This window comes from Gopherus flavomarginatus, chromosome 3, assembly GCF_025201925.1.
Source record: "Gopherus flavomarginatus isolate rGopFla2 chromosome 3, rGopFla2.mat.asm, whole genome shotgun sequence".
NCBI classification, from domain to species: Eukaryota; Metazoa; Chordata; order Testudines; family Testudinidae; genus Gopherus; species Gopherus flavomarginatus.
The window spans coordinates 63,908,132-63,932,208 of NC_066619.1; the positions used below are offsets into that span (position 1 = coordinate 63,908,132).

The 24,077-nt window shown below is 43.9% G+C and overlaps 1 protein-coding gene across 3 annotated transcripts in view; it reads right to left on the reverse strand.

The window, feature by feature from the left end:
- Positions 1-489: 489 nt before the first annotated feature.
- Positions 490-24,077, reverse strand: part of CHD1 (chromodomain helicase DNA binding protein 1) — a 94,751-nt gene continuing 71,163 nt past the window's right edge. For 2 of the 3 annotated variants that reach the window (XM_050945545.1, XM_050945549.1), the window contains exons 30-38: positions 23,462-23,584; positions 22,969-23,106; positions 18,012-18,275; positions 17,559-17,699; positions 7,186-7,364; positions 4,279-4,375; positions 3,950-4,007; positions 2,644-2,857; positions 490-1,484 (exon numbers count right to left, since the gene is read on the reverse strand). In XM_050945545.1, the coding sequence (XP_050801502.1) occupies positions 1,139-1,484; positions 2,644-2,857; positions 3,950-4,007; positions 4,279-4,375; positions 7,186-7,364; positions 17,559-17,699; positions 18,012-18,275; positions 22,969-23,106; positions 23,462-23,584 (1,560 nt within the window). In that variant the 3' untranslated portion in view covers positions 490-1,138. The remainder of the gene's footprint in view (positions 1,485-2,643; positions 2,858-3,949; positions 4,008-4,278; positions 4,376-7,185; positions 7,365-17,558; positions 17,700-18,011; positions 18,276-22,968; positions 23,107-23,461; positions 23,585-24,077) is intronic. The other variant, XM_050945550.1, reaches the window with a different exon arrangement.

A 24,077-nucleotide genomic window follows, 5' to 3' on the forward strand; every position in this document is an offset into this window, starting at 1 on the left:
GTGTATTGTAACAATTTTTATTAATAAACTCACTCAAATCTTCTAAAATATTAACTGGCTGCATAGCACATTTGACATTATTGCCTATACTGAAGAGGGAAAACAAATGGATTTACAGTAAAATTTGGCTGATATGGATTCTGAAGGGTTCAGGTGTTGAACTATCCTTCTCCTTTTAAAACAAATACACCCCCCAAAATTTTTTTTCAGAGCCTAATTTAGTTGTATATTTCTCACCATTTCATTACAACAATCACAACATGGACAGTTTAATAGAAAAAAACAAAACATATCGCACACAGTATCTCAAACAAAACAACAACAAAAAGAGCACTAAATGGAATAAAAAGTGTTCCCTTCCCCCAATTTTACATTCTGAACAGTGATTCCATCAAGATATTTTATTCAAAAATGTAACACACTGATTTTGTTTCATACTTGTGACAAGAAGGCCTGAGTTGGTGAGGAAAGGAACAGTCAAAAAAAGCCTGAGAGGGGAAAAAGCTCATTTAATTAATTTACAATAATTTACAGCTTTTTTTTGTAAAAAGGCATTACAATTGATCACAAACAGGAGAAATCCTGGCTATTTTACAGTTCTAGGTACAGAATTTAAATATTCAAGCTTGTGATGAAAAGCGGCAAGGTGGTCGCAGTGTACAATGTAAACAAGTAGCTTTGGAAAGTGAACAAGGTCCTTGAGAGTTCTTTACTAAAAAAACCAAAACAAAATAAAACCCAAATACCTCATTCCTTCCTGATACACGATCACAGGTCAGTGTGTAAAAGTTCATTTACAAACATAATTTAAACTGTATTCAGCCTAAAAGCACTTTGACATGAAGAGTTTTATAATAAGATCCAGTCTCAATGGGGCAGTGTTGAGGTCCCTGTAAAAGTAAACATCTTCCATTTCTTAAAAAAAGTGCCACAACATTTGCAGCACAGTGCAGCATAAACTTTAAATACAAAAATATTTTTTTCTTCTGTTGGGATAATAGACCTTGCATCCTGGAAAGAAGTAACAATACTGCTACTGATAGAATATCCAGTCCATGTCTTTCAAGTCATGTAAGGCAATTACTGTGTTAGTTTACTGTATATGGCTAAAACAAAGTCCAGAAAACGTTAGTCTGTGTTATGTTTTCCGGCTACTCCATGCATGTTCAGGTGTACTTTTGTGATCTGTTGAGTGTTCAAATGGAGACCTTGAGCCATAAGGAGACCTCTGATCTAGTGGTGACCTTGGGCCACTACTGGAAGCTCTATGGTCCATCTGCCAGTCTGAGTGGTATCTATAGTCCCTGGAAGATTTATGATGGCTGTACTCTGAACTGGATCGGTGATCTGAGTGTATCCGGTGGTCTGAATGAGAACGGTGGTCTGAATGAGACCGACTGTCTTTTAAATTTCCTTCCAGGCTTGATCTGTGATCTCTACTCCTGTGGTCATCCAGCTTTCTATGTTTACTATCACTGTAGTATCTGAAAGATAGGATAAATTGTTATTTTGGTAACAGTAATAAAAACAAAGGTTAAAATGGTGGCAATCTAGTAGAATTACATTAAGAGCTCATTCTTTGAAATTCTGCACTATACACAAAAATTAAGCTTTGGTGCTCAGAAACTTGGATATTCTTGTGTTTGTCAGAGGAAGCATATATATAAAAAACCGATGAGAAATATACTTTGTCAAATTCAATTAGAAAAGATGAAAGTGTTATAAAATGAAGAGATTCCAACGAGCCTGGTAACCATATTTCATTCCATGCTCTCATACCCCATCATCACTGATGACTTACTTGTCCAGTGTTACTGAAATAGGTCTACCTCTTATGATATTAGAATATCAATTTTTCCTCCCATCCAACACAGTTTCCCTCATTTTGATTGCCTATCACTTCCATTGTCAGCCATCCTGTCTTATGTTGTTGTTTTCTGTCCTTTTTTTTTTTTTTTTGGTAAGGGTCACAGTATTCACTCTTTATCAGAATTTCTATCCCTTGAACTGACTTCAAATCTTACCTATAGTACTATTTATGATAAGTTTATAGCAGAACACAATGTGCTAGGTGTTTTTCCAAAAGAATAGAAGACAAAGTCCTTGACAAAAGGATCGCACAATCTAAGAGATAGAGACTAGGGGAAGTAGTACAGAAGCAGAGGATCTGTATATGTATATGCATAAGGGAATGGAGGTGTCCAGTTTATTGGTTTGATCCTGAAATTACTAGAGTTTCAAAATGGTGCTTAGCTGCATCTCACACACACACAACTCTCTCGTACACACACACTCTCACACAATATTAAACAATCTTCAAGAGGGATTTAAATGCACAAAGGGTAGGTGGTCTTGTGGATGAACTCAGGAGAGGCATTATAGTATTGGCTAAGTGTAGAAGGCGGCACGTTTTAATTATAGCACAGTATTCTAATCAATTTTCACTAAGCTTCTGAAATATTTTTATGTGAGAACATGTTGGATAAGTATCTACAATGACCTAGCAAACTGGCAATTTGTTTTTGGTATGAACCACATACTTAAGTGAAATGCAATTAAAAAAATCCCCAGAAACAATACCAACAATAACAAAAAACAAAAAATCCCTCCCCCAGATTTCTATGGATTATTAGCAAAACTCACCTGCTGTCCTGTTTGTAGTGATCCCAGTCCCTGTGATCTTTTCCATTACTGAAGGCAGAATAGGGCCTTTTTCTAGAGTCGCTTTTTTTGTAAGCATCTCCCTGATGTCTGTCTTTGTGATGATCGTGGTATTGTGACAAATGTCTGTCAGAGGAATAACTGTCCCTGCTACTGTCATCGTGGTTTGTATTCTCTTTCAGTCTTTCCACATCTGCTTAATAAAATAGATAGCTATGCTGAATGTGTGTTTCTGCGTAAGGGAATTTCATATACTACAAAATTTCTAGTTGAAAAGTATGAAAGGATTATTGTACAGAACAACGCTTCGACCTCTTAGATTTAACTGTGTAAGAGAAATACAATGATTTGCAACAGCAGCTGACAATGGGAGCAAAAATGTGTGAACTGAGAGAAGTTGGGGTTGAATAGGCAGAAACAAGAATAGAAATGCAGAGTGGAATTTAGAGGTGGACAGATAGAGATTATGTAGGATCTAGAATGAATGGATGAAAAGTTCAATTTGATTAATTAAAGGACAGGAACCCAACAAAGTGTTTCAATGAGAGGTCAATGTGGGTGATGTTGCCTTTACTAGCGGAATTTTGAACAGTAGTAGGGGGAGCAGAGAAAGTTATAGTATTCAAGGTGAGAAATCACCAAGGCATGGACAAAAGTTTTAATAGTGCAACTAATGAAACAATGGTATTTTATTGTAATTCAGAGGAAGTAGTACTATGGCTTCATGAATGATTGGACATATATATAGTGAGAGAGGAAACAAAGAAGCCAAATATTGCATTGTGGCTGCACGCTCATGAGATTGGGAAGATAATGTCACTGTCAATGACAAAAGGGATATTACATCCTACACCATAGATTGCTGGTCCCTGCTTTAAGTGAAGACCTTAGAATTCATGATAGTGATGCAAGAAAACAAAAAACGAAACAAAAAAGCCTGTAACAAAACAAAACAAAAAAAGAAAAAACCCACGTTGGAGTCTGGAACTAGTCTAGGGGCATCAAGCATTTCTCTTTTTTCACATAATTAAACACAAAAGTGTATTTTCAAATGTGTTCTAATAAAAAGGACTGCCAAATAGCAAATAACTCTTAAAAACACTAGCTGCAGTTGGATTTATGCTTGACTTAGTTTCACCAGCAAAAGTACGTATGCTGGGTCTCACTAATAAATCTATCTGTAGGGACAAGTTCACTTAATGCTAGGAGGAGTTTTAGAAGGTTTCAGAGTTTCAAATACCCTGCTAGAAAACATTTCAACACACCACCACCATGCAGAACTTCTTACCTGGATTTCTAATCACATGTGTGTTCACATTGCTGCTGATGTTCTGGTCATTGTGTTGCTAAGAGAAATAAATACAACAATTGGCATTGCTAAATCTCAAAAATTACAAATACAAGTGCTAAAACATTCCATCTGATCAAAAAGGTGATATTAACACACAAAAGAAATCCTTTAAATCAGACATTTTCATTTGTAAAAGGTAAATTCAAAATCCATTAACACTTTACCCTCATAAAACAAGTTTTAATAAATCCAAAAAAAATTGGATATATCTATATCTATATCCATATCCAATCAGAATGTCTCGAAATATAAAAATAATATATTACCTGAGATTCCTGGCGTTTTTTGATTGCGTGTTTATATAGTTTGTGCAACTTTCTGGCATCAAATTCTGTAAACTTTGAAACAAAAATCCACAAATTTCTAGAGAAAGGAAAATAAAAAAACAAAAAGACTGGTTAGCCTTCCTGCATACACTGGTTTTCCTTTATACCATTTTGTATACAATGGGCCTGATACACCATTGTGATATTTCAGTGCCACACTGGTGTAATTACATTGAAGTCAATGGAGTTGTACTGCAGTGGTGAATCAGGTCCCATCACATGCGAAGGTAGCATATCTAGCAATACAACAAAGAATTTTGCATAATTCTCTGAAGATATAAAGCACTAAATGCTACAGATGTATTATTAATTCCTCTCTTTTTCTTTACTGCTGTGGGATGTTTATATTAATTAGTTTAGAATGCAGATATGACCATGAAGAAGTAATGGACATCAGTGAAAACTTTGCTAGTTAAGGGTGGGATAGACCTGACTTTACAATAGGAGTTGAGTGCTCAATTCTCTTAAGAGAAACAATGGGTGATGTAATATCTTTTGTTAGACCAATTGTTAGTGTTGGACAAACTTTTGAGCTCTGATCTCTTCAAGGTCAAAAGCCCCTTTTTGAAAATTCCCTCTAAAATGGAAACTGTGTTACTCAATGTAACTTCCAAGATTGATTTTTCCCGCAGTGCAAGACTTTTGTGCCACATGCCTAATTTCCTGAAAATAGCAGAGGCAGATAGGATGCAACTATATGATTCCAAGGGTTGGTCATGCATCTACTGCCTTTAAATCACATGAATTTTCAAAACTGAGTAATCACAAAGATACTAGTGGAAATGAATCCAAATTTGTTTTCTGGATGCTTGTCCAGACTGGGAGAGGGAACAACTGGTGATACAGAGTTTGATTGGAGGTCCCATGAGGGGAACAAAGTCCTTGAAATTTCAGGCCCCTATTGATTCAAAAAAGAGAGCGGGCAAGAGAAATTTCCTTACTGCTGTCCCCAATTCAACTTTAAAAGCCAGGACTGCAATATAGAATGTAGACACATTAAACTGCCTCTTTAATTTTCATGGCTGAAAGAGAAATTTGAAATAGAGCGGGGAAATGGCAAGGGTAAGCCTGGAACTATTCTGAATTACCTAGCACTATTTGGAAGAAAGTAATGAGGTGCAGCCCAAGTTCTTGTGGAGAGGCCAGAATCCTTTTAAAAAAAGGTCATACATATGGTCATACATATATCAGTTCTGGAGAAGAAACTGTACTTGTGAAGTTTGCTGATGTACTGCTGAAAACACAAACCACAGAGCATTCATAGATGTTCTCACAGGGTTCCAAAATACATCTTCAGTGCTGAGTTTACTACTTCTTCAGTACACTAAACTTTGCTTTTTCCGGCAAGTGATTAATTACTACTACTTTGGCCTATAAGCTTTACTTAAGTACATACAATAGCTGTGTTTAGTGACACTTGTATAACTGGTCACACATGGAATCTCTGAGAACTGAAGGGAATGATTGTCTTTAGCATGCTGTGTGTCCAGTCAGATATTGGTGTAGTTTGTCTTTCAGTGCCTTATGTATGGCCAAGAAGAAGCCAGAGTTTGCATAGCCACTGTATAATTAAATATAAAATAATCTACCACAAACACCATGCATGTTATGGATAGATAACATTTCTTAACATTTGCTGATAGTTTTTATAGCAGTGATAAGGTAGAGATAAGGTAACATGGATGATCTTAAGTGTGAATGTTTATCAATTTTTTCCCTTAAAAATAGAATACAATTGTCTATTTTGATTGTATGGGTTTTGGGACATGGATCTTGCTTTCATACTCATCTAAAGTGTTTAACACAAGTTGGAATACAATAATTGAGTAAGAGCAACAGCATTCTAGAAGTTGAGGAATTTTTTTTCCAATTAGAATTAATGACTGAGGACTTTTAAAATCTATTTAGAATTGTGTGAAATGCTGAAAAATATCACCCTAACTTTTTATTTGAAAGTATAAACTAGGTAAAGTGAAGTCTTTGGATTATAATTAAGCACAAAAACACATTTAGAGATTCTTTCTGATCCTTTCTTGCAGTTGTTAGAAATTTTAATGCTAATATTAATAATTAAGTAATTTTTTTTTTTAAATTAAAACATCTTATTATATGGTGCCAAAGTTAATACTTCATTGTAAAGCCATAGCTGACAAGCAATCTAGTTTCACAATATATTTTAGTATTTTTCTAGAATGGAGGCTCTAAGCAAATTTACATAGGCAAAACTTCAGAAGTATTCACTATGAAAGCATAATGAATAATAATCAAAATTAAAAATTAGATGCCATCTTCTGTCTTTACAGATAAAAGTTCTTTGCCACTAAAAGTTATTTATAAATTACTCAGGAACTTCTGATTCGCTAATTTCCAGTCCTTTTTAAAACCAGGAGGAGGCTCCACCTAGTGGACAAAGTACAGCTTGCAGGGGTAGTCAATTGTTTTTTGTCAAGGTCCAAATTTCTTGGTCAAAATATAGTCAATGTCCAGACTCCAGAGAAAATAATACAAAAATAATAACAATAATGATAATAAGAAGTAAATAAAGATTTCGGGATCTGTTAAAAAGCATCTGGCGGTCTGGATCTGGTCGACAGTTCTCCTATTGACTATTCTAAGCTTATACAATGATACACAATTCAGCACATGGAACATGAAGCTGGCTTCAAAATCCACTACACAATTCACATTTTTTCTTTATAGGTCCTCATATGGTATTTTAAAACATCTGTAAGTAGATTCAAGAATGTGAGAGCTGGAAACCAACAAAAATGGACAGAAATCACTCTAGTTAATAGAAACAGTGATAGATTTTTCCCTTTCATTCATGAAAAATGTAGAATTACTTACTTCCTCCACTGCTTAATAAGTTCAGGATTTGTGTACTCTTTTAGACATTCAGTGATGTGATCCCCAATTTTGATCAGACACTGTCTAGTATGCTCCAGCTGTTCCCTTTCTGAAAGACCTTTTTCTGGTCTATCTAGCTGTTTCAGCGCTGCTTTGACAGGCCTCATTCTTTCTTTGCACTGTAAAGTGGAAAAAGGAATATACAAGTCAGGAGGGAAGGGAGAAAAGCAAATTCTACAACATGACCCACCTTACTACTGTGCTATTTACACAGGAAAAGACAGTGCTACTCTAAGCCAAATGAAATATCAAGCCTCTGGCTCACAGCTCTTAAAATTTTCTTTTCTACTACAGGCTTCCTTTGGAAAAGTAATAATTTAAACCAATGCGATATTAGCTCCTTTATGAAGGCATTAGATTGTATTTAAGATTTAAGAAAATATTTTTCTTAGAAATAAGATATTACAAACAGATACGATGACTAAGTATTATAATTCTAATCTGTCGTCTTTTTTGTTGTTGACCTTTCAGCACAAATACACAGTACTAGACCTGTGTTACTTTCAAGAAACTTGTATACAAATTCAGTGTCAAGATCATAAATGACTATTCAATAAATCTAGAATAGATGAATCCTGAAACAATTGCAGCCCAGAGGCAAAGTGACATTCCACTCAGGAAAGGAACTGCATTCCTCTTCCTCTCTTGTTGGGCGTGGTTCCCTACCCTTCAGAAAAATCTCTGCAGCTCTCTCTCAGATAATCTTGCCAGCAGATTGATCCCTATGAATGAAGCTAAGACTACCAAGGAGATGCTAGTATGGACAGACAGATGAAACTCAGTTCAAGCTTTCCTTGCATGAGGAAGAGTGGAAGAGGCTGGCTCTCCTTGTCCCATATCCAGCCCTCCCAAACATTCATTTCTTCATGAACCAGTAAGAAAAAGCTCTCCTTGTACCTATCTTGAGTCTCTAAGGGAAAAGAGAGAAGTGGGGAGAAGAGGGAAGGGGAAGAGGACAGACTGAACTGTAACATCTTATAGTGGAAGTGATGCTTTCAGTAGGTGAATAGGAGAAACTGTCAAAAGCAGGGCCTGACTGGACTATGTAGATAAGCTCCTGCCTGGTTCACTATTAGGAGGACTTCTGGAGAGACTGCAGCAGAAGTGCTATGATCTCCAATACAACTTTGTCTCCTTCATCAACCTGTTCAGTGTCTTGAGCTCTAAAAGCACCTGGACTACTCTTTTATCCTTTTTTTATTATGACGAATATGGGGAAGAGTGTATTTAAAAAAAAACAAAAAACAACAAAAACCTCACATGGCCAGAGCACTCAACAGATACAAATTGATAGTTGAATAAAGAGTAAGTACCGAGAGGGTAAATAGGATAAAAGACAGTTACTCACCTTTGTAACTGTTGTTCTTTGAGATGTGTTGCTCATATCCATTCCAGTTAGGTGTGTGCGTGCCGCGTGCACGTTCGTCGGAGAAACTTTTACCCAGCAACACTCGGCGGGTCGGCTGGGTGCCCCCTGGAGTGGCGCCGCTATAGCGCCGAATATATACCCCAGCCGACCCGGCCACCCTTCAGTTCCTTCTTGCCGGCTACTCCGACAGTGGGGAAGGAGGGTGGGTTTGGAATGGATATGAGCAACACATCTTGAAGAACAACAGTTACAAAGGTGAGTAACCGTCTTTTCTTCTTCGAGTGATTGCTCATATGCATTCCAGTTAGGTGATTCCCAAGCCTTACCTAGGCGGAGGGGTCGGAGTGAGATGTGGCAGTATGCAGAACCGCTGCGCCAAAGGCTGCATCATCTCTAGATTGCTGGACCAGCACGTAGTGTGAGGTGAAGGTGTGGACCGATGACCAGGTCGCTGCACGGCATATCTCCTGGATAGGCATGCGCGCCAGGAAGGCGACTGATGACGCTTGAGCTCTAGTAGAATGCGCTGTAAGGTGGCCCGAAGGGACATGAGATAGGTCATAGCATGCGCGGATGCATGCAGTCACCCAGGAGGAGATCCTCTGGGAGGAGAGTGGCAGGCCTTTCATCCAGTCTGCAACCGCCACAAACAGTTGGGGAGACTTTCGGAACAGCTTTGTTCGCTCAATGTAGAAGGCGAGTGCCCTGCGTACATCTAAGGAGTGTAGCTGCTGCTCCCGCCGAGAAGAGTGGGGCTTTGGAAGGAAGACCGGGAGGAAGATGTCCTGGTTGGTATGGGAGGCAGACACAACCTTAGGGAGGAACGCCGGATGAGAGCGCAGCTGAACCTTGTCTTTATGGAAGACAGTGTATGGCGGGTCCACCGTGAGTGCTCTCAGCTCGGAGACCCGCCTGGCCGATGTAATGGCCACCAGGAAGACTGTTTTCCATGATAGGTACAGGAACGAGCAAGTCGCTAGTGGCTCAAATGGTGGGAGCATGAGCCTGGTTAGGACCAAGTTAAGATCCCAGGAATGGGCAGGGCGACGTACGGGGGAGTAGAGACGCTCTAGGCTCTTAATGAACCAAGAGACCAAGGGGTGGGAGAACACGGAGTGGCCGCCCTCACCTGGCCGGAAAGTGGATATGGCCGCTAAGTGCACCTTCAGAGAGGATGTTGCCAGGCCCTGTTGCTTAAGGTACCAGAGGTAGTCTAGGACCGTGGGGATTGAGGCCTCTGAAGGAGTAACGCCCTGAGTTGCGCACCAGCAAGAGAAGCGTTTCCACTTTGCCAAGTACATGAAGCAGGTGGAAGGCTTCCTGCTGCTGAGGAGAACATGCTGCACCCGGAGCGGAACAGCTCAACTATGCCGCGTTTAGCCATGCAGGAGCCACGCCATGAGGTGGAGGGCTCGCAGGTCTGGGTGACGAAGCCTGTCGTGGTCTTGTGTGATCAGGTCTGGGAGGAGAGGGAGGGGAATTGGGGTGTCCACTGACAGATCTAGCAGGATGGTGAACCAGTGCTGTCTGGGCCATGCAGGTGCGATCAGGATCAGATGCGCTTGTCCCTGCGGAGCTTTAACAGGACCTTGTGCACCAGGGAAAATGGAGGGAAGGCATACAACAAGTGATGCCTTCACGACAAGAGGAATGCGTCCGTGATCGACCCCGGAGAGAGACCCTGAAAGGAGCAAAACTCCTGGCACTTCCTGTTTGCGCAGGAGGCAAACAGGTCTATGCGGGGAAATCTCCACCTCCGGAAGAGTGAATGGATGACGTCCGGTCTTATAGACCATTCGTGACATAGAAAGGACCGGCTGAGCCGATCCGCCAGAGCGTTCCGGACACCCGGAAGAAAGGACGCCACTAGATCTATCGACTGGGCTATACAGAAGTCCCAGAGTCGAAAGCCCTCCTGACACAGGGGAGACGAGCGGGTCCCTCCTTGTTTGTTGATGTAGTACATGGTCGTTGTGTTGTCTGTGAACACCGAAACACAATGGCCGTGCAGATGAAGTTGGAACGCCTGGCAGGCAAGGCGGACTGCCCTCAACTCCTGGACGTTTATATGGAGTGTCAGCTCCTGGGACAACCAAAGGCCCTGGGTATGCAGGCGACCTAAGTGGGCCCCCCAACCGAGGGATGACGCATCCGTCGTTAAGGTCATCGACGGCGGCTGTGGATGGAACGGCATCCCCGCGCATACCAGGGATGAAGTTAGCCACCAATCGAGGGAGTGGAGGGGGCTGGGGGGAACTGTCACCAGGACGTCTATAGGTTCCCTGCCCGGGCGGAAGACCGAATGGAGCCACGTTTGGAAGGGTCTCATGCGGAGCCTGGCATACTTTGTCACATAAGGACATGCGGCCATATGCCCCAGGAGTCCGAGACAGGTGCGAGCTGAGGTGATTGGAGAGGCCTGTAAGCTTCGTATGATCGATACGATCGCTTGGAAGCGGGGCTGAGGCAAGTATGCCCTGGCTTGAGTGGAGTCCAGCGTTGCCTCTATGAAGTCCAGCCTCTGCGTGGGGACCAGGGTGGATTTCTCGGTGTTGAGGAGCAGTCCCAACCGGGAGAATAGGTCCGTAACTATATTGACATACTGCCGTACCTGAGACTGGGAGGACCCCTTGAGGAGCCAGTCGTCCAGATACGGGAACACATGTATCTGTTGCCGGTGGAGGTGGGCGGCAACGACGGCCATGCACTTCGTGAACACCCTTGGGGCTGTGGAGAGGCCGAAGGGGAGGACTGTGAATTGGAAGTGCTGGTGGTTGGCCATAAAGCGAAGGTACTTCCTGTGCAGTGGAAAGATGGCAATGTGGAAGTACGCATCCTTCACGTCGAGGGCGGCATACCAGTCTCATAGACTCATAGACTCTAGGACTGGAAGGGACCTCGAGAGGTCATCGAGTCCAGTCCCCTGCCCTCATGGCAGGACCAAATACTGTCTCCAGGATCCAGGGATGGGATAATCGTTCCCAGGGAGACCATGCGGAACTTCAACTTGAGCATCCATTTGTTGAGTCCGCGCAGGTCTAGGATAGGCCTGAGGCCTCCCTTGGACTTGGGAATCAGAAAATATCGGGAGTAAAACCCCTTTCCTCTCTCATCTAAAAGGTACCCCCTCTATAGCTCCCGCCGCGAGGAGAGATTGGACCTCCTGTAGGAGGGCTTGCTCGTGAGAGGGGTCCCTGAAGAGGGACTGGGAAGGGGGGGCGGGAGGGTGGTGATGAAGCAAATTGGAGGTGGTATCCTTGCTTCACTGTGCGCAGAACCTAAAGATCCGATGTCAATTGGGACCACGTCGGGAGGAAGTAAGAGAGGCAGTTGGAGAAGGGAGGGAAAGGATCCTGTCCTGAGGCTGGTACGCCGTCCCCGGGTGCACCTTCAAAAGTTGGACTTGGGGCCCTGTGGAGCCTTAGAGGGCCCGTGGTTTTGGCCCCCTTGGGAACTGGACTGGCGTCTGCGGCCCCCCCGCCCGCGCCTTCTACTGAGGTCCTGTCTCTGGCGAGGTGTAAAATACAGGCGGTGTGCTTGGGGCCTGAAGGGTCTACGCTGTGTTACGAGGGTATGCATCCCCAACGAGCGCATGATGACTCTATTATCCTTCAGGCTCTGCAGCCTGGGATAAGTCTTCTCAGAGAACAAACCCTTGCCATCAAAGGGTAAGTCCTGGATGGTGTACTGCAGCTCCGGAGGTAGGTTAGAGACCTGGAGCCAGGAGATGCGCCTCATAGTAATCCCCGAGGCCAAAGTTCTGGCTGCTGAGTCGGCCGTGTCTAGGGAGGCCTGGAGAGAGGTCCTGGCCATTTTCTTCCCCTCCTCCAGGAACGCGTTGAACTCCTGGTGTGAGTCCTGGGGTAGCAGCTTGGAGAACCTACCCACCTCCGCCCAAGTGTTGTAATTGTATCGGCTCAGTAGAGCCTGTTGGTTGGCCACCCGGAGCTGTAGGGCCCCCGCTGAGTACACCTTACGACCCAGGAGATCCATCCGTCTGGCCTCTTTGGACTTTGGGGCCGGCGCCTGCTGGCCATGTCATTCCCTTTCGTTGACAGACTGGACAACTAAGGAGGAGGGAGGAGGATGAATGTACAAGTACTCATCCCGAGAGGGTATCATGTACTTTCTCTCAACTCCCTTTGCCGTCGGTGGAATGGAGGCTGGAGACTGTCAGAGGGTGTCGGCAGTGGCCTGGATGGTCTTAATGAATGGCAGCGCGACTTGGGTGGGAGCATCGGCAGTGAGGATGCTCACTACAGGGTCCTCGACCTCCGGGACCTCCTCCACTGGGAGGTTGATGTTGAGGGCCACTCTGAGGAGGAGGTCCTGATGGGCCCTGAGGTCTATCGGCGGGGGCCCTGATGATGAGGTCCCTGCCACAGCCTCATCCGGTGAGGAGGAGGAGGATACCCCGGGAATGAGGGGGTCCGGGACGGCCTCCTGCTCCTGGGACAGTTCCTGCTCCAGCTGCCCCGGGGAGTCCGGAGGATGCGTTGCGTGCTCTTCCGACTCAACCGCAGGGGGGTGGGAAATGGTGGCCTCTGGTGCCCGATGTTCTGAGGCAGCAGAGTGGGTCTGGACCAGAGGAGCACCCTGGGCTTGGTGGTATGCCCAGGGTGTCCAGAAGGACCACTGCTGAGGTCCCAAGTCCTGTGGCCGAGAGTCCTGGAAAAGCCCCGCAGGTACCTCTGTCTCCCGGTCCCGGTCGTAACAGCTGTCAGCCTGGGAGGATGTGGACGTGTGTCTGGACGGCCATGGTGGGGCAGAAAAGCCTGGAGCCGAAGTCTCGACTGATCTCGCACCCCTCGATCGTGGGGACCGGCGCTGGTACGCAGAGCGGTACCGAGAGCGAGACCGGGACCTACGACTGGCCCGGTGCTGGGAGGTCGACCGGGATCTCGAGTCTCTGCGTCCTGACCTGCTCCGGGAGGTACGGTGCCTGGGACAGTGCCAGGAGCTGGAGCAGTACCGCGAGTAGCGGGTTGGGGAGTGAGACTGACGGGTGCCGAGAGTCCGACCAGTGTCGTGGTGAGGACCGGTGCCGGGACAGAGAGCGACGTCGAGATCGGGAGCGACGTCTCGACTCAGAGCGCCGGCGGGACCACGATCTTGATCGGTGCCGGTCCGCTACGCGGACCGACGGCGGTCTGGTCAGGGTCGGCTTGCCCAGGGACTGCAATGCCCGCACCGGTGGTGCCAGGGGTAGGGGCGGTGCCGCTTCAGTGATGGTGATCAAGTCCCTCACCGCGAAGAAGGTCTCCGGGGTAGATGGTAAAGTGAGCTCTACCCCGGCCGGTGCCGGGGAGCTGTCAGGGGCCGGACTCAACTGCCCTCGTGGGGCTGGAGTCGACGGTACCGGTTTCGGCTGTGGCGCAGCAGGTATTGGTGCCGGGTGGTCAGACTTAGGTGCAGTCTCTGGCTGCAACGCTGGTGTCGCCATCTGACCCTTCGCCGTCTTTGACCTCGGGGAGAGGGAGTGGCGTGGAGTTGATTTCTGTGCCGGCGGTGGCCGGTGCTGGGAATCCTTAGGCGTACCGGCAACGCCTGGTGCCGTAGGGGTGCCTCTGCTCACCGACTGGCTCGTGCTCGGTGCCGAGGACGACGGTGTCAGGGCCGCTTCCATTAGGAGCTGCTTCAACCTAATGTCCCACTCCTTTTTTGTTCTTGGCTTAAAAGCCTTGCAGATTGGGCACTTAGCCGATAAGTGTGATTCCCCTAGGCACTTCAAACAGGAGTCGTGGGGATCTCCTGTAGGCATCGGCCTATGACAGGCCGAGCACTGCTTGAAACCTGGTGAGCCAGGCATGAGCTCTGGCACCGTGTGCGGGGAAGGGGCTACCCCCCGAACACCGCAACACTTACTAATTAACAACTATAACTATGAACTATAACAAACTCTAACTATATCTCTCTCTATATATACAATAACAGTTAACTATACTACGAATATAACTAGAAGAGACTACGAGTAGCTAGGGAAGGTGGAGGTCAGCTAAGCCGCACTCCACTGTTCCAACGACCGACACGGGCGGTAAGAAGGAACTGAAGGGTGGCCGGGTCGGCTGGGGTATATATTCGGCACCACAGCGGCGCCACTCCAGAGGGCGCCCAGCCGACCCGCCAAGTGTTGCTAGGGTAAAAGTTTCTCCGACGAACGTGCACGCGGCGCGCACACACCTAACTGGAATGCATATGAGCAATCACTCGAAGAAGAATAAGCAAAAGCCAGCATAGATTTGTCAAGAACAAATTGTGCTAAACCAAAATAAGTCCTTTCTTTGACAGGGTTACTGGCCTAGTGAATGGAGGGGTAGCTGCAGACATGATAAATCTTGTTTTTATAAGGCTTTTGACATAGTCCCATATAATATTCCCATAAGAAAACTAGGGCAAAGCGGTCTACATAAAATTGCTATTAAATGGGTACAAATCTGACTGAAAGACAGTACTCAAAAAGAGTAGTTATCAATGGTTCACTGTCCATCTGAGAGAATGTATCTAGTAGGGCCCCACAAAGATCAGTCCTGAGTTGGTGGCATTAATATTTTCATTAATAATTTAGATAATAGAGTTGAGGGTATGCTTATAATATCTGTGGATGACATCAGGCTGGGAAGGATTGCAAATACTTTGGAGGAAAGAATTCAAAACAACCCTGATAAATTGGAGAAATGGTCTGAAATCAACAAGATGAAATTCAATAAAACAGAAGTGAGAAGTACAATAGATTTCGCTTATCAGCAACCCCTCCATTGCTAGCAAAGTTGCCATTATCTGGCAGTTGCCAATAAGCAAAAGGGAGGTTTACAATGCTGCAGCTGGAGAAGGAAGTGCTGGGACGTCCCTTCCCTGGCCACAGATCTTGCAGTTAGGACAGCCAGTGTGGAGGAAGGACTGAAACTCAGATTCTGGGGCTTTCTATATGAAACAGAGGGTGCTGAGGGACCACAGAGCTGTATGATAACTTCCCCTATGCTCTCCAGGGATTGGGGTCAGCATTTCCGAGTGTTTTCTTCCCTGCACGCAGTCACCAACAAGGCAAAGCCAGGAAAGTCAGGGAGTGGTCTGACATCCAAGCTGCAGCCCCACTTCATATTAATGCCCTGCTCACAGCCTCCCCTCCCAGCCCACAGCCCTGACCTCATGCATGTTCCCATGCACAAGCAGGTTTGTGGGGCTGTAGTCCCAGAAAGAAGCACTGGAACATGCTGAGCACTGGTCACAGGCAGCTTTGTGGGGTGACAGCCAGGGAAGGCACGTTCTCGCAGCATTTTCTTCCCTAGCTGCAGCTGTTGTGTCTCTTCCAAAAAATGCTGTTAATTTGTTAATAAGCTGCGTGCTGATGCCAACATCTGAAGCCCCTTAACATAAAAGGCAATGGGATGGGATTGGTTCTCAGCAACATGTTGCTATTAATTGGAAGTTGTTAATATTCAGGTTACTATTAAGTGGAATCTCCGTATTACATTTACAAGGAAAAAACCAAATGCACAAAAACACAGTGGGAAATAATTGTCTAGGCGGTAGCACTGTTGAAAAGGATCTGGGGGATTATAATGGATCACAAACTGAGTATGAGCCAACAATGTGAAAAAAGCTAATATTCTCGTGCGTATTAACAGAAGGATCATATTTAAGACACAAGAGGTAATTATCCCACGTCACTTAGCACAAGTATCCTAGACACCACACTAAGAAAGATGTGACTAAATTAGAGAGATTCCAGAGAACAACAAAAATGATAAAAGGTTTAGAAAAAGGTTTAGGAAAGGTTGAAAAAACTGGGCATGTTTAGTCTTGAGGAAAAAAAGACCCAAGGGGTGAGTTAATTTTTTTGTTACCTCTCTCTCTTATGGCCCCAACTATGAGTTAAACCAATCTGGGTTCCTTTAGATTCAGTGGGCCCAATTCAGGGGGAATGTAAAAGGGTGTGTAAACTACACATTGATAAATTGGGTATGGATGTTAGTCAGAGTCTGTACTGTTACAATATACACAGAGAGAGCAAAAAAGATGTAAATCATCTCTGAATCTGACATGTGCTACACCCAGTCTGAAAATTCAATTCAGGGAGTCTAGGCAGTCTGAGAACTCCATGTCGCACCTAAGGTAATCTGACCCAATCTTCCTCATTAACATTTTCTACTAAGGTAAGATGAGAAACCGAGTGACAATCAGCATGATAGTCAGTGTTAAGAAATGCTTCTTGGGCATGAACTTGACTGCTGGTTTGAATGAACATGGCATATTGTGTTTCAGTATGCACGTGTTATGGCCAAGCAATGGGCCCAGTACATCCATCCCTCCTGAACAAACACAGGCCCATATTAAAGATTGCTGAGGGAGCTGTGGCCTGCAAAGACAGAACCTCAATGATCGAGACAAGACTAAATAAAAATGAAATATTACATTCGTCCATTCCTCACATAGACCTACAACAAGGATCCTCACATACGCCTGCAACAATCCCAACTGGTTCTAACCTATCTTGTCTGTGAAGCATACAAATCTCAGGATTTCACATTTTTAAATGTTATATGGTGCTGGACATATGCATATCAAATGATCTGTGAAGAGATCGTAGCATATTTAGGCACCATAATATCATTGGGAGATCACTGTCATATTTTCATAGGACCTCGCTAAAAAGGAGAGTGCATATTCAATATATAACTCAGAAGTGCAAACACATCTGAAAAAGCTGGTATTGGGCTTGTGCAGAAATTTTGTTATGTTTGTCTGCATGAAGACAGAACTGAATCTTTAATATATATTTTATCCACACATTTGGTGTGCTATTCTGAGTCCTCACTGGCAAGGGATCAAGTGCAACAATGCCTAAACGCATTGGCGTTAACCGAGCACATAGAAGCAGTTTTAATTCAGAACGTCATTCTTTTTGTGTTAAATATCAGCATTAAGATGGCAATAAGGAACTTACTACACTGAATGTCTTCTGATCCAGTTCTTCAGATTCTTCAGATATAGGAACTGGCTCACTAATTGCAGTAATATGAACTGGAGTATCTGCTGATGTAGCTTTCTTGATTTTGTCTCTGTTGTCAGATTTGACTTCATTTATCTATAAATAAAATATTAAAATAGATCTGAAAAGGGAATTGCAGTTTAGTTCTACAGTTACACTATCTTACTACACATACTGACCATTTACATATATTTAATTTTATTTATTTTTTTGCCTAGGGATGCAGAAAGGAGTGTGAATGTTTCTTATCTCACTTGCACTTTCAGCCAGGTAAACTATGTGGCAGTAACAATAACAGAGCATTAAGTGATCTGAAATGCCTGTCTACCTCAAAACCAACCTGTTTTTTTGTTTTTTTTTTTGTTTCTTTTTAAAATTGTATTACATAATATACTGAAATCTAATTACCTTCTCCTCTTTTGCTTCTTTTTCTTTCTGTGTGGACTCCTTTACTTTGCTTTCTCTCTTTTCTTTCATATCTTTTTCCTTTAATTCTTTCTTATCCTCTTTTTCTTTTTTCTCCCTTTTCAGCTCCCTCTTGTTTTCCTTTTCTTTTGTTTCTCTCTTTTCTTCAACCTCCTTCTTTATACCAATATCTGGCTCAGATTTTTCATCATTTTCTTTTTCTGCTTTAATTTTTTTATTTGAATGTTTCATTGAAGCGATCTCATCCTGCAATATTTAAGCATAGGCATCACATTGCAAACTCAGTTCCTAGCTTTACAAATTTTACAGTAGTCAGACTAAAAATATACCATCCTTCCTCAAAGTATGATTTTTTTAAACTTTAATACCTATAAAGTGCAGCTAAACCACACAGTGATACTGTAAAAAACAATAACACTTCTGCAGTTTAATAGGCATGTGCCAGAGAACGCTGAATTGGTCAATACCAGCTTTATGGGAACATAAGGGAATCACATTCTAGAAGTTTTCCTGAGAAGGAAATAGAAAAGTCAGTTGGGCAGTCTAAAGGATCCTTTGCTTGGCTCATCTGGGATGTGGACTGAAAAGTCATTATTTAACTTTAGGATTCCACTGATCCTCCCAGAAGGGCTGCTCAGGCTACGCAATAGCGTGACTGTACCCTAAATTTCAAGGCTGATTGGAGGAGGAGAAAAACAACCTTTACACATGGTCTTAGTGGTTGTTTATAATCAAAAGGGAATACATACAGGAATTATTAACTAAAATTAAGTATTGATCCTTATAGTAAATAATCTTGGTTTTCTTTACATCCGTTTTTGTTGTTGTATTTGTATGCAGTCCTGATCTATACAAGAGACTTTAACACATTTTTTTAAAAACCAGCTTAGTTTAACTGGTAGAAACCATACGTGGATGCTCTTATTTCAGTTTAAAGGTGGCTTATTTCAAGTTTAGTTTAAAACAATTCCTAATCTACTGAAGTTAAACCAAAATAAGCCTGACTCAAACCAAACTGAATTGCCCAGTTTATCCCATAAATGTACCGGTTTATCTCAATATTGGTTTACAAATCACATCTTTAAACATGTGCAACAAGGCCTTAGACTTTAAATACATTTTATCTTTTTTTATTGGTTTACATTAAAAACAAACAAATGGTAGCAAGGAAGCCTGGAGGTTGGGAAGGTATGTGTGAGAAAAGTTACTTAACCTTGCTGTGCTTCACTTTTTCCTACAGATAAATGGAGAAAGCAAGCATTACTCATTGTCATTTGAGCATTTGACTGAAAATGCTTCAAGTGCTAAAACTGGCTGTGTCTGGGTACGCCTACACTACGGGATTATTCCGATTTTACATAAACCGGTTTTATAAAACAGATTGTATAAAATCGAGTGCACGCGGCCACACTAAGCACATTAATTTGGCGGTGTGCGTCCATGGTCCGAGGCTAGCGTCGATTTCCGGAGCGTTGCACTGTGGGTAGCTATTCCATAGCTATCCCATAGTTCCCGCAGTCTCCCTCGCCCCTTAGAATTCTGGGTTGAGAGCCTAGCAGTTGATGGGGCAAAAATCATTGTCGCGGGTGGTTCTGGGTAAATGTCGTCAGTCATTCCTTTCTCCGGGAAAGCAACGGCAGACAATCATTTCGCACCCTTTTTCCCTGGATTGCCCCAGCAGACGCCATAGCACGGCAACCATGGAGCCCGTTAGGCTTTTTTTTTTTTTTTTTTATAGTCACTGTATGTGTACTGGATGCTGCGGACAGAGGTGATACTCCAGCGCTACACAGCAGCATTCATTTGCTTTTGCATGATAGCAGAGACCGTTACCAGTCATTCTGTACCATCTGCTGCCAGTGTAATTTGGCAATGAGATGACAGTTATCTGTCCTTCTGTGCTGTCTGCTGCTATCATGGGTGCCCCTGGCTGAGATCGGCCAGGGGCGCAAAAGCAAAACTGGGAATGACTCCTCGAGTCAATCCCTCCTTTATGGTTTCTAAAAATAGAGTCAGTCCTACCTAGAATTTGGGCAAGTGTACTAGAGAAGCAGTGTATCAGAGAGCACAGCTGCTCTGTGTCAGATCCCGCAGAAATGATGAGCTATATGCCATTCACGGGGGGTGCCCCTGCAACAACCCCACCCGTAGCTTCCCTCCTCCCCCAACCTTCCTGGGCTACCGTGGCAGTGTCCCCCTCATTTGTGTCATGAAGTTATAAAGAATGCAGGAATAACAAACAGTAACTTGTGAGATAAAATGAGGGGGAGGCAGCCTCCCCGTGCTATGACAGTCCAGGCAGGACATTAAGCGGTGCGGGGGAGAGGAGCCCAGCACGCCGCTGCTATGATAGTCCAGGCAGGACAGAATCTTTTCTTTACACAGGAAAGGGAGGGGGCTGATGGAGCTCAGCCCCCAGTGGCTATGATGAAGACGGTTACCAGCCATTCTGTCCCATCTACTGGGAATGACCAGGAATCATTCCTATTTTTACCCAGGTGCCCCCGAGGCCAGCCAGGGGTATTCAGCAGTTATCAAGCATGTACCGTCTGCCACCAGGGAGGGGAGAGGAGCAGATACTGCTCTTCACTGCTGCAGCATCACGTCTACCAGCAGCATTCAGTAGACATAGGGTGACAATGAAAGAAGTCAAGAAACGATTTCTTTCCCTTTTCTTTCATATGAGGGGGGTGGAGGGGGGAGTAAATTGACGATCTATTCCCTGAACCACGCCGGACAATGTGTTTGAACCTACAGGCACTGGGAGCTCAGCCAAGAATGCAAATACTTTTCGGAGAATGCTGGGGACTGTGGGATAGCTGGAGTCCTCAGTACCCCCCTCCCTCCCTCCATGAGCATCCATCTGAGTCTCTGGCTTCCCGTTACGCTTGTCACGCAGCACTGTGTAGCCTGTGGATTTTTTTTTCAAACGCTTTGGCATTTCGTCTTCTGTAACGGAGCTCTGATAGAACAGATTTGTTTCCCCATACAGCGATCAGATCCAGTATCTCCTGTATGGTCCATGCTGGAGCTCTTTTTGGATTTGGGACTGCATTGCCACCCGTGCTGATCAGAGCTCCATGCTGGGCAAACAGGAAATGAAAATCAAAATTTCGCGGGGTTTTTCCTGTTTATCTGGCCTCTGCATCCGAGTTGAGATTGCTGTCCAGAGCGGTCACAGTGGTGCACTGTGGGATACTGCCCGGAGGCCAATACCGTCGATTTGCGACCACACTAACCCTAATCTGATATGGTAATACCGATTTTAGCGCTACTCCTCTCGTCGGGGAGGAGTACAGAAACCGATTTTAAAAGCCCTTTATATCGATATAAAGAGCCTCGTAGTGTGGACGGGTACAGCATTAAATCAGTTTAAAGCTGCTAAAAATAGGTTTAAACGCGTAGTGTAGATCAGGCCTTTGAGGGTTTAGTTCAGGCACCAACATAACTGTTAAAAAAAGTCCACTTGAAGAATCAGTACAGCTAGTAATGATGCCCTAGGCACAAAGCAGTACAGCTTTATCTATAGCTCCAATGCTAGATTAGTATTTCTAGCAAATTTTAAGTCATTGGTGGGGAACCTTTGAAATCACACAATGTCATTTTTCAGACTATAATTAGTTTATTATGTAAGAATTCAGAATTCCATCAATACTGCCACAGCTGCAGTTTTCTTTATAATTAGGGTCCTACCAAATTCATGGTCAATTTTCATCAGTTTCATGGTCATAGGGTTTTAAAAATTGTAAATTTCATGATTTCAGCTATTTAAATCTGATATTTCACAGTTTTGTAATTGTAGGGGTCCTGACCCAAAAGGAATGGTGTGTGCGGGGTGATGGTGGTGGTAAAAAAGATACTGCAAGGAGGGTTGCAGTATTGCTACTCTTAGGCCTGGTTTACACTGGGGGGTGGAGGGGGGAGAAATCGATCTAAGATACGCAACTTCAGCTACGAGAATAGATCTTAGAATATCTTAGATCGACTTAGATCCAACTTACTTTGTGTCCCTGCGGCAGGGAATCGATGGCCGCTGCTCCCATCTCTCGCCCTGGTGGAGTTCTGGAGTCCATGGGAGCGCATTTGGGGATCGACGTATCATGTCTAGATGAGACACAATACATCGATCCCCAATAGATTGATCACTACTCAGCAGGTAGTGTAGACATACCCTTACTTCTGATGCTGCTGGCGTCGGTGCTGCCTTCAGAGCTGGGCAGCTGGAGAGCGGCGGCTGCTGGCTGGAAGCCCAGCTCTGAAGGCAGAGCTGCTACCAGCAGTGGCGCAGAAGTAAGGATGGCATGATATGGTATTGCCACCCTTACTTCTCCACTGCTGCCTGCAGAACTGGGCTCTCAGTCAGTAGCTGCCACTCTCTAGCCACTCAGCTCTGAAGGTAGTAGCGCAGAAGTAAGAATGGCTTGGTATGGTATTGCCAGCCTTACTTCAGCAGTGCTGCTGGCAGGGTGCCGCCTTCAGAACTGGATGCCTGGCCATCAGCTACTGCTCTCTGGCCACCCAGCTCTGAAGGCAGCTCAGAAGTAAGGGTGGCAATACTGCGACCCCCCTGCAACTTCCTTTTGGGTCAGGATCTCAAATTTGAGAAATGTAGGTCTTCCCTGTGAAATCTGTATACTTTAGGGTAAAAGCACACAAAAGACCAGATTTCACAGTCCATAACACATTTTTCATGGCCATGAATTTGGTAGGACCTTATTTATAATTAAACTAAAAGGGATTAAAGCTCCTCCATAATGTTTAACTAACATAAGATTAACAAGAGCTATCACAGAAAATATGAAGAAGAACTCAAATTAAATATGCTTTGCTAGGAAAATACCATTCTAACTATTTTGCGTAAAAGCAATATTTAAGTGAGATGGAACAAAATGAACTACAGAAACGTGTTCCTTTAAGAACACATTTCAAAAATGCCCACCTTGTTATCCTCCTCTTCCTCTTCATCAGATTTTTCTGAGAGCAGTGGAGAAGAATCACTTTTTATCTCCTCTTTAACTTTTGCAAGTTTTATCACTTTATTCTTCTTAGTTCTTGTCTTCCTCCTCTTTGAGTTTCCCTGAATACAAAAACATCATCTTAATTCTGTCAACTGAAATGCCTCATTGCCACGAGCCATTCAGAAAGATTTGTTTCTATATTAAATAGAAGTTGATTTTATTAAATGGTATTCAGATATACAAGTTACCTTGTTAGACCAGAAATGGGAAAGGGAGCCAGTCTGATAATAAAGAGCACATACAAACTAAAGACAAAAACCCTACATAATTTGATTTTATAAATCATTATTTGAGCTAGCCAGAGATGCTCTGATTAAACAGAGGGTGCAGAACAACTGGAGGGGGTGGGGATGATGATCTGCTAACAAGCAGATTACTACTTTATCATTGTTAAAGATCTGAAATTTCACTTACTGCACCAGAAAGTCTTTGTGCTTCCTTCCTTGCAAGATCTTTATTGAGTAATTTAATGAGGTAGTCTGCCCGGGTCTGCAACTGCTTGGCCTGGGGTTTTTTATCCGGATCATCTGGTAGAATCTGAGAGGAGAATAAAAAACATCATCAAGTATGACCACCAGTATTTCCAATTTGGAAGACGCCAGAATGGAGAAGCAGCAGCAGCAGCAGCAGACTGGAGTAGCAGAAATACAGAGCAGAAGAGCACTGGAGGTGGGAAAAAACTGCATGATTCTGGATCCACTCTGACACTACACTGTAAATGTGCTGGTGTGCCTGAAGGAGTGGAAAACTTCTTGAAACCCACCTTCAGCTTTTTGCTCCTTCCCACTACGTACACTAATATAGGAGCCTCAAAAGCAATTCACCAACACAAAAGTTATCAGCCCTGGTTTTGTGTTTCTGCTCACATAACACATAATTCAGCTAGGAGAAGCTGGGCTCCTGCGTCACATGGCCATCAATGGATGGAACTTCCACCTCAAATAGCATACTTGCTTCTAATGAGTGGGGGAAATGAGTCAGGTGAGCAAACAGGGATGGGGAGCAAAAAACAAGAGTAAAAGTGAATGCA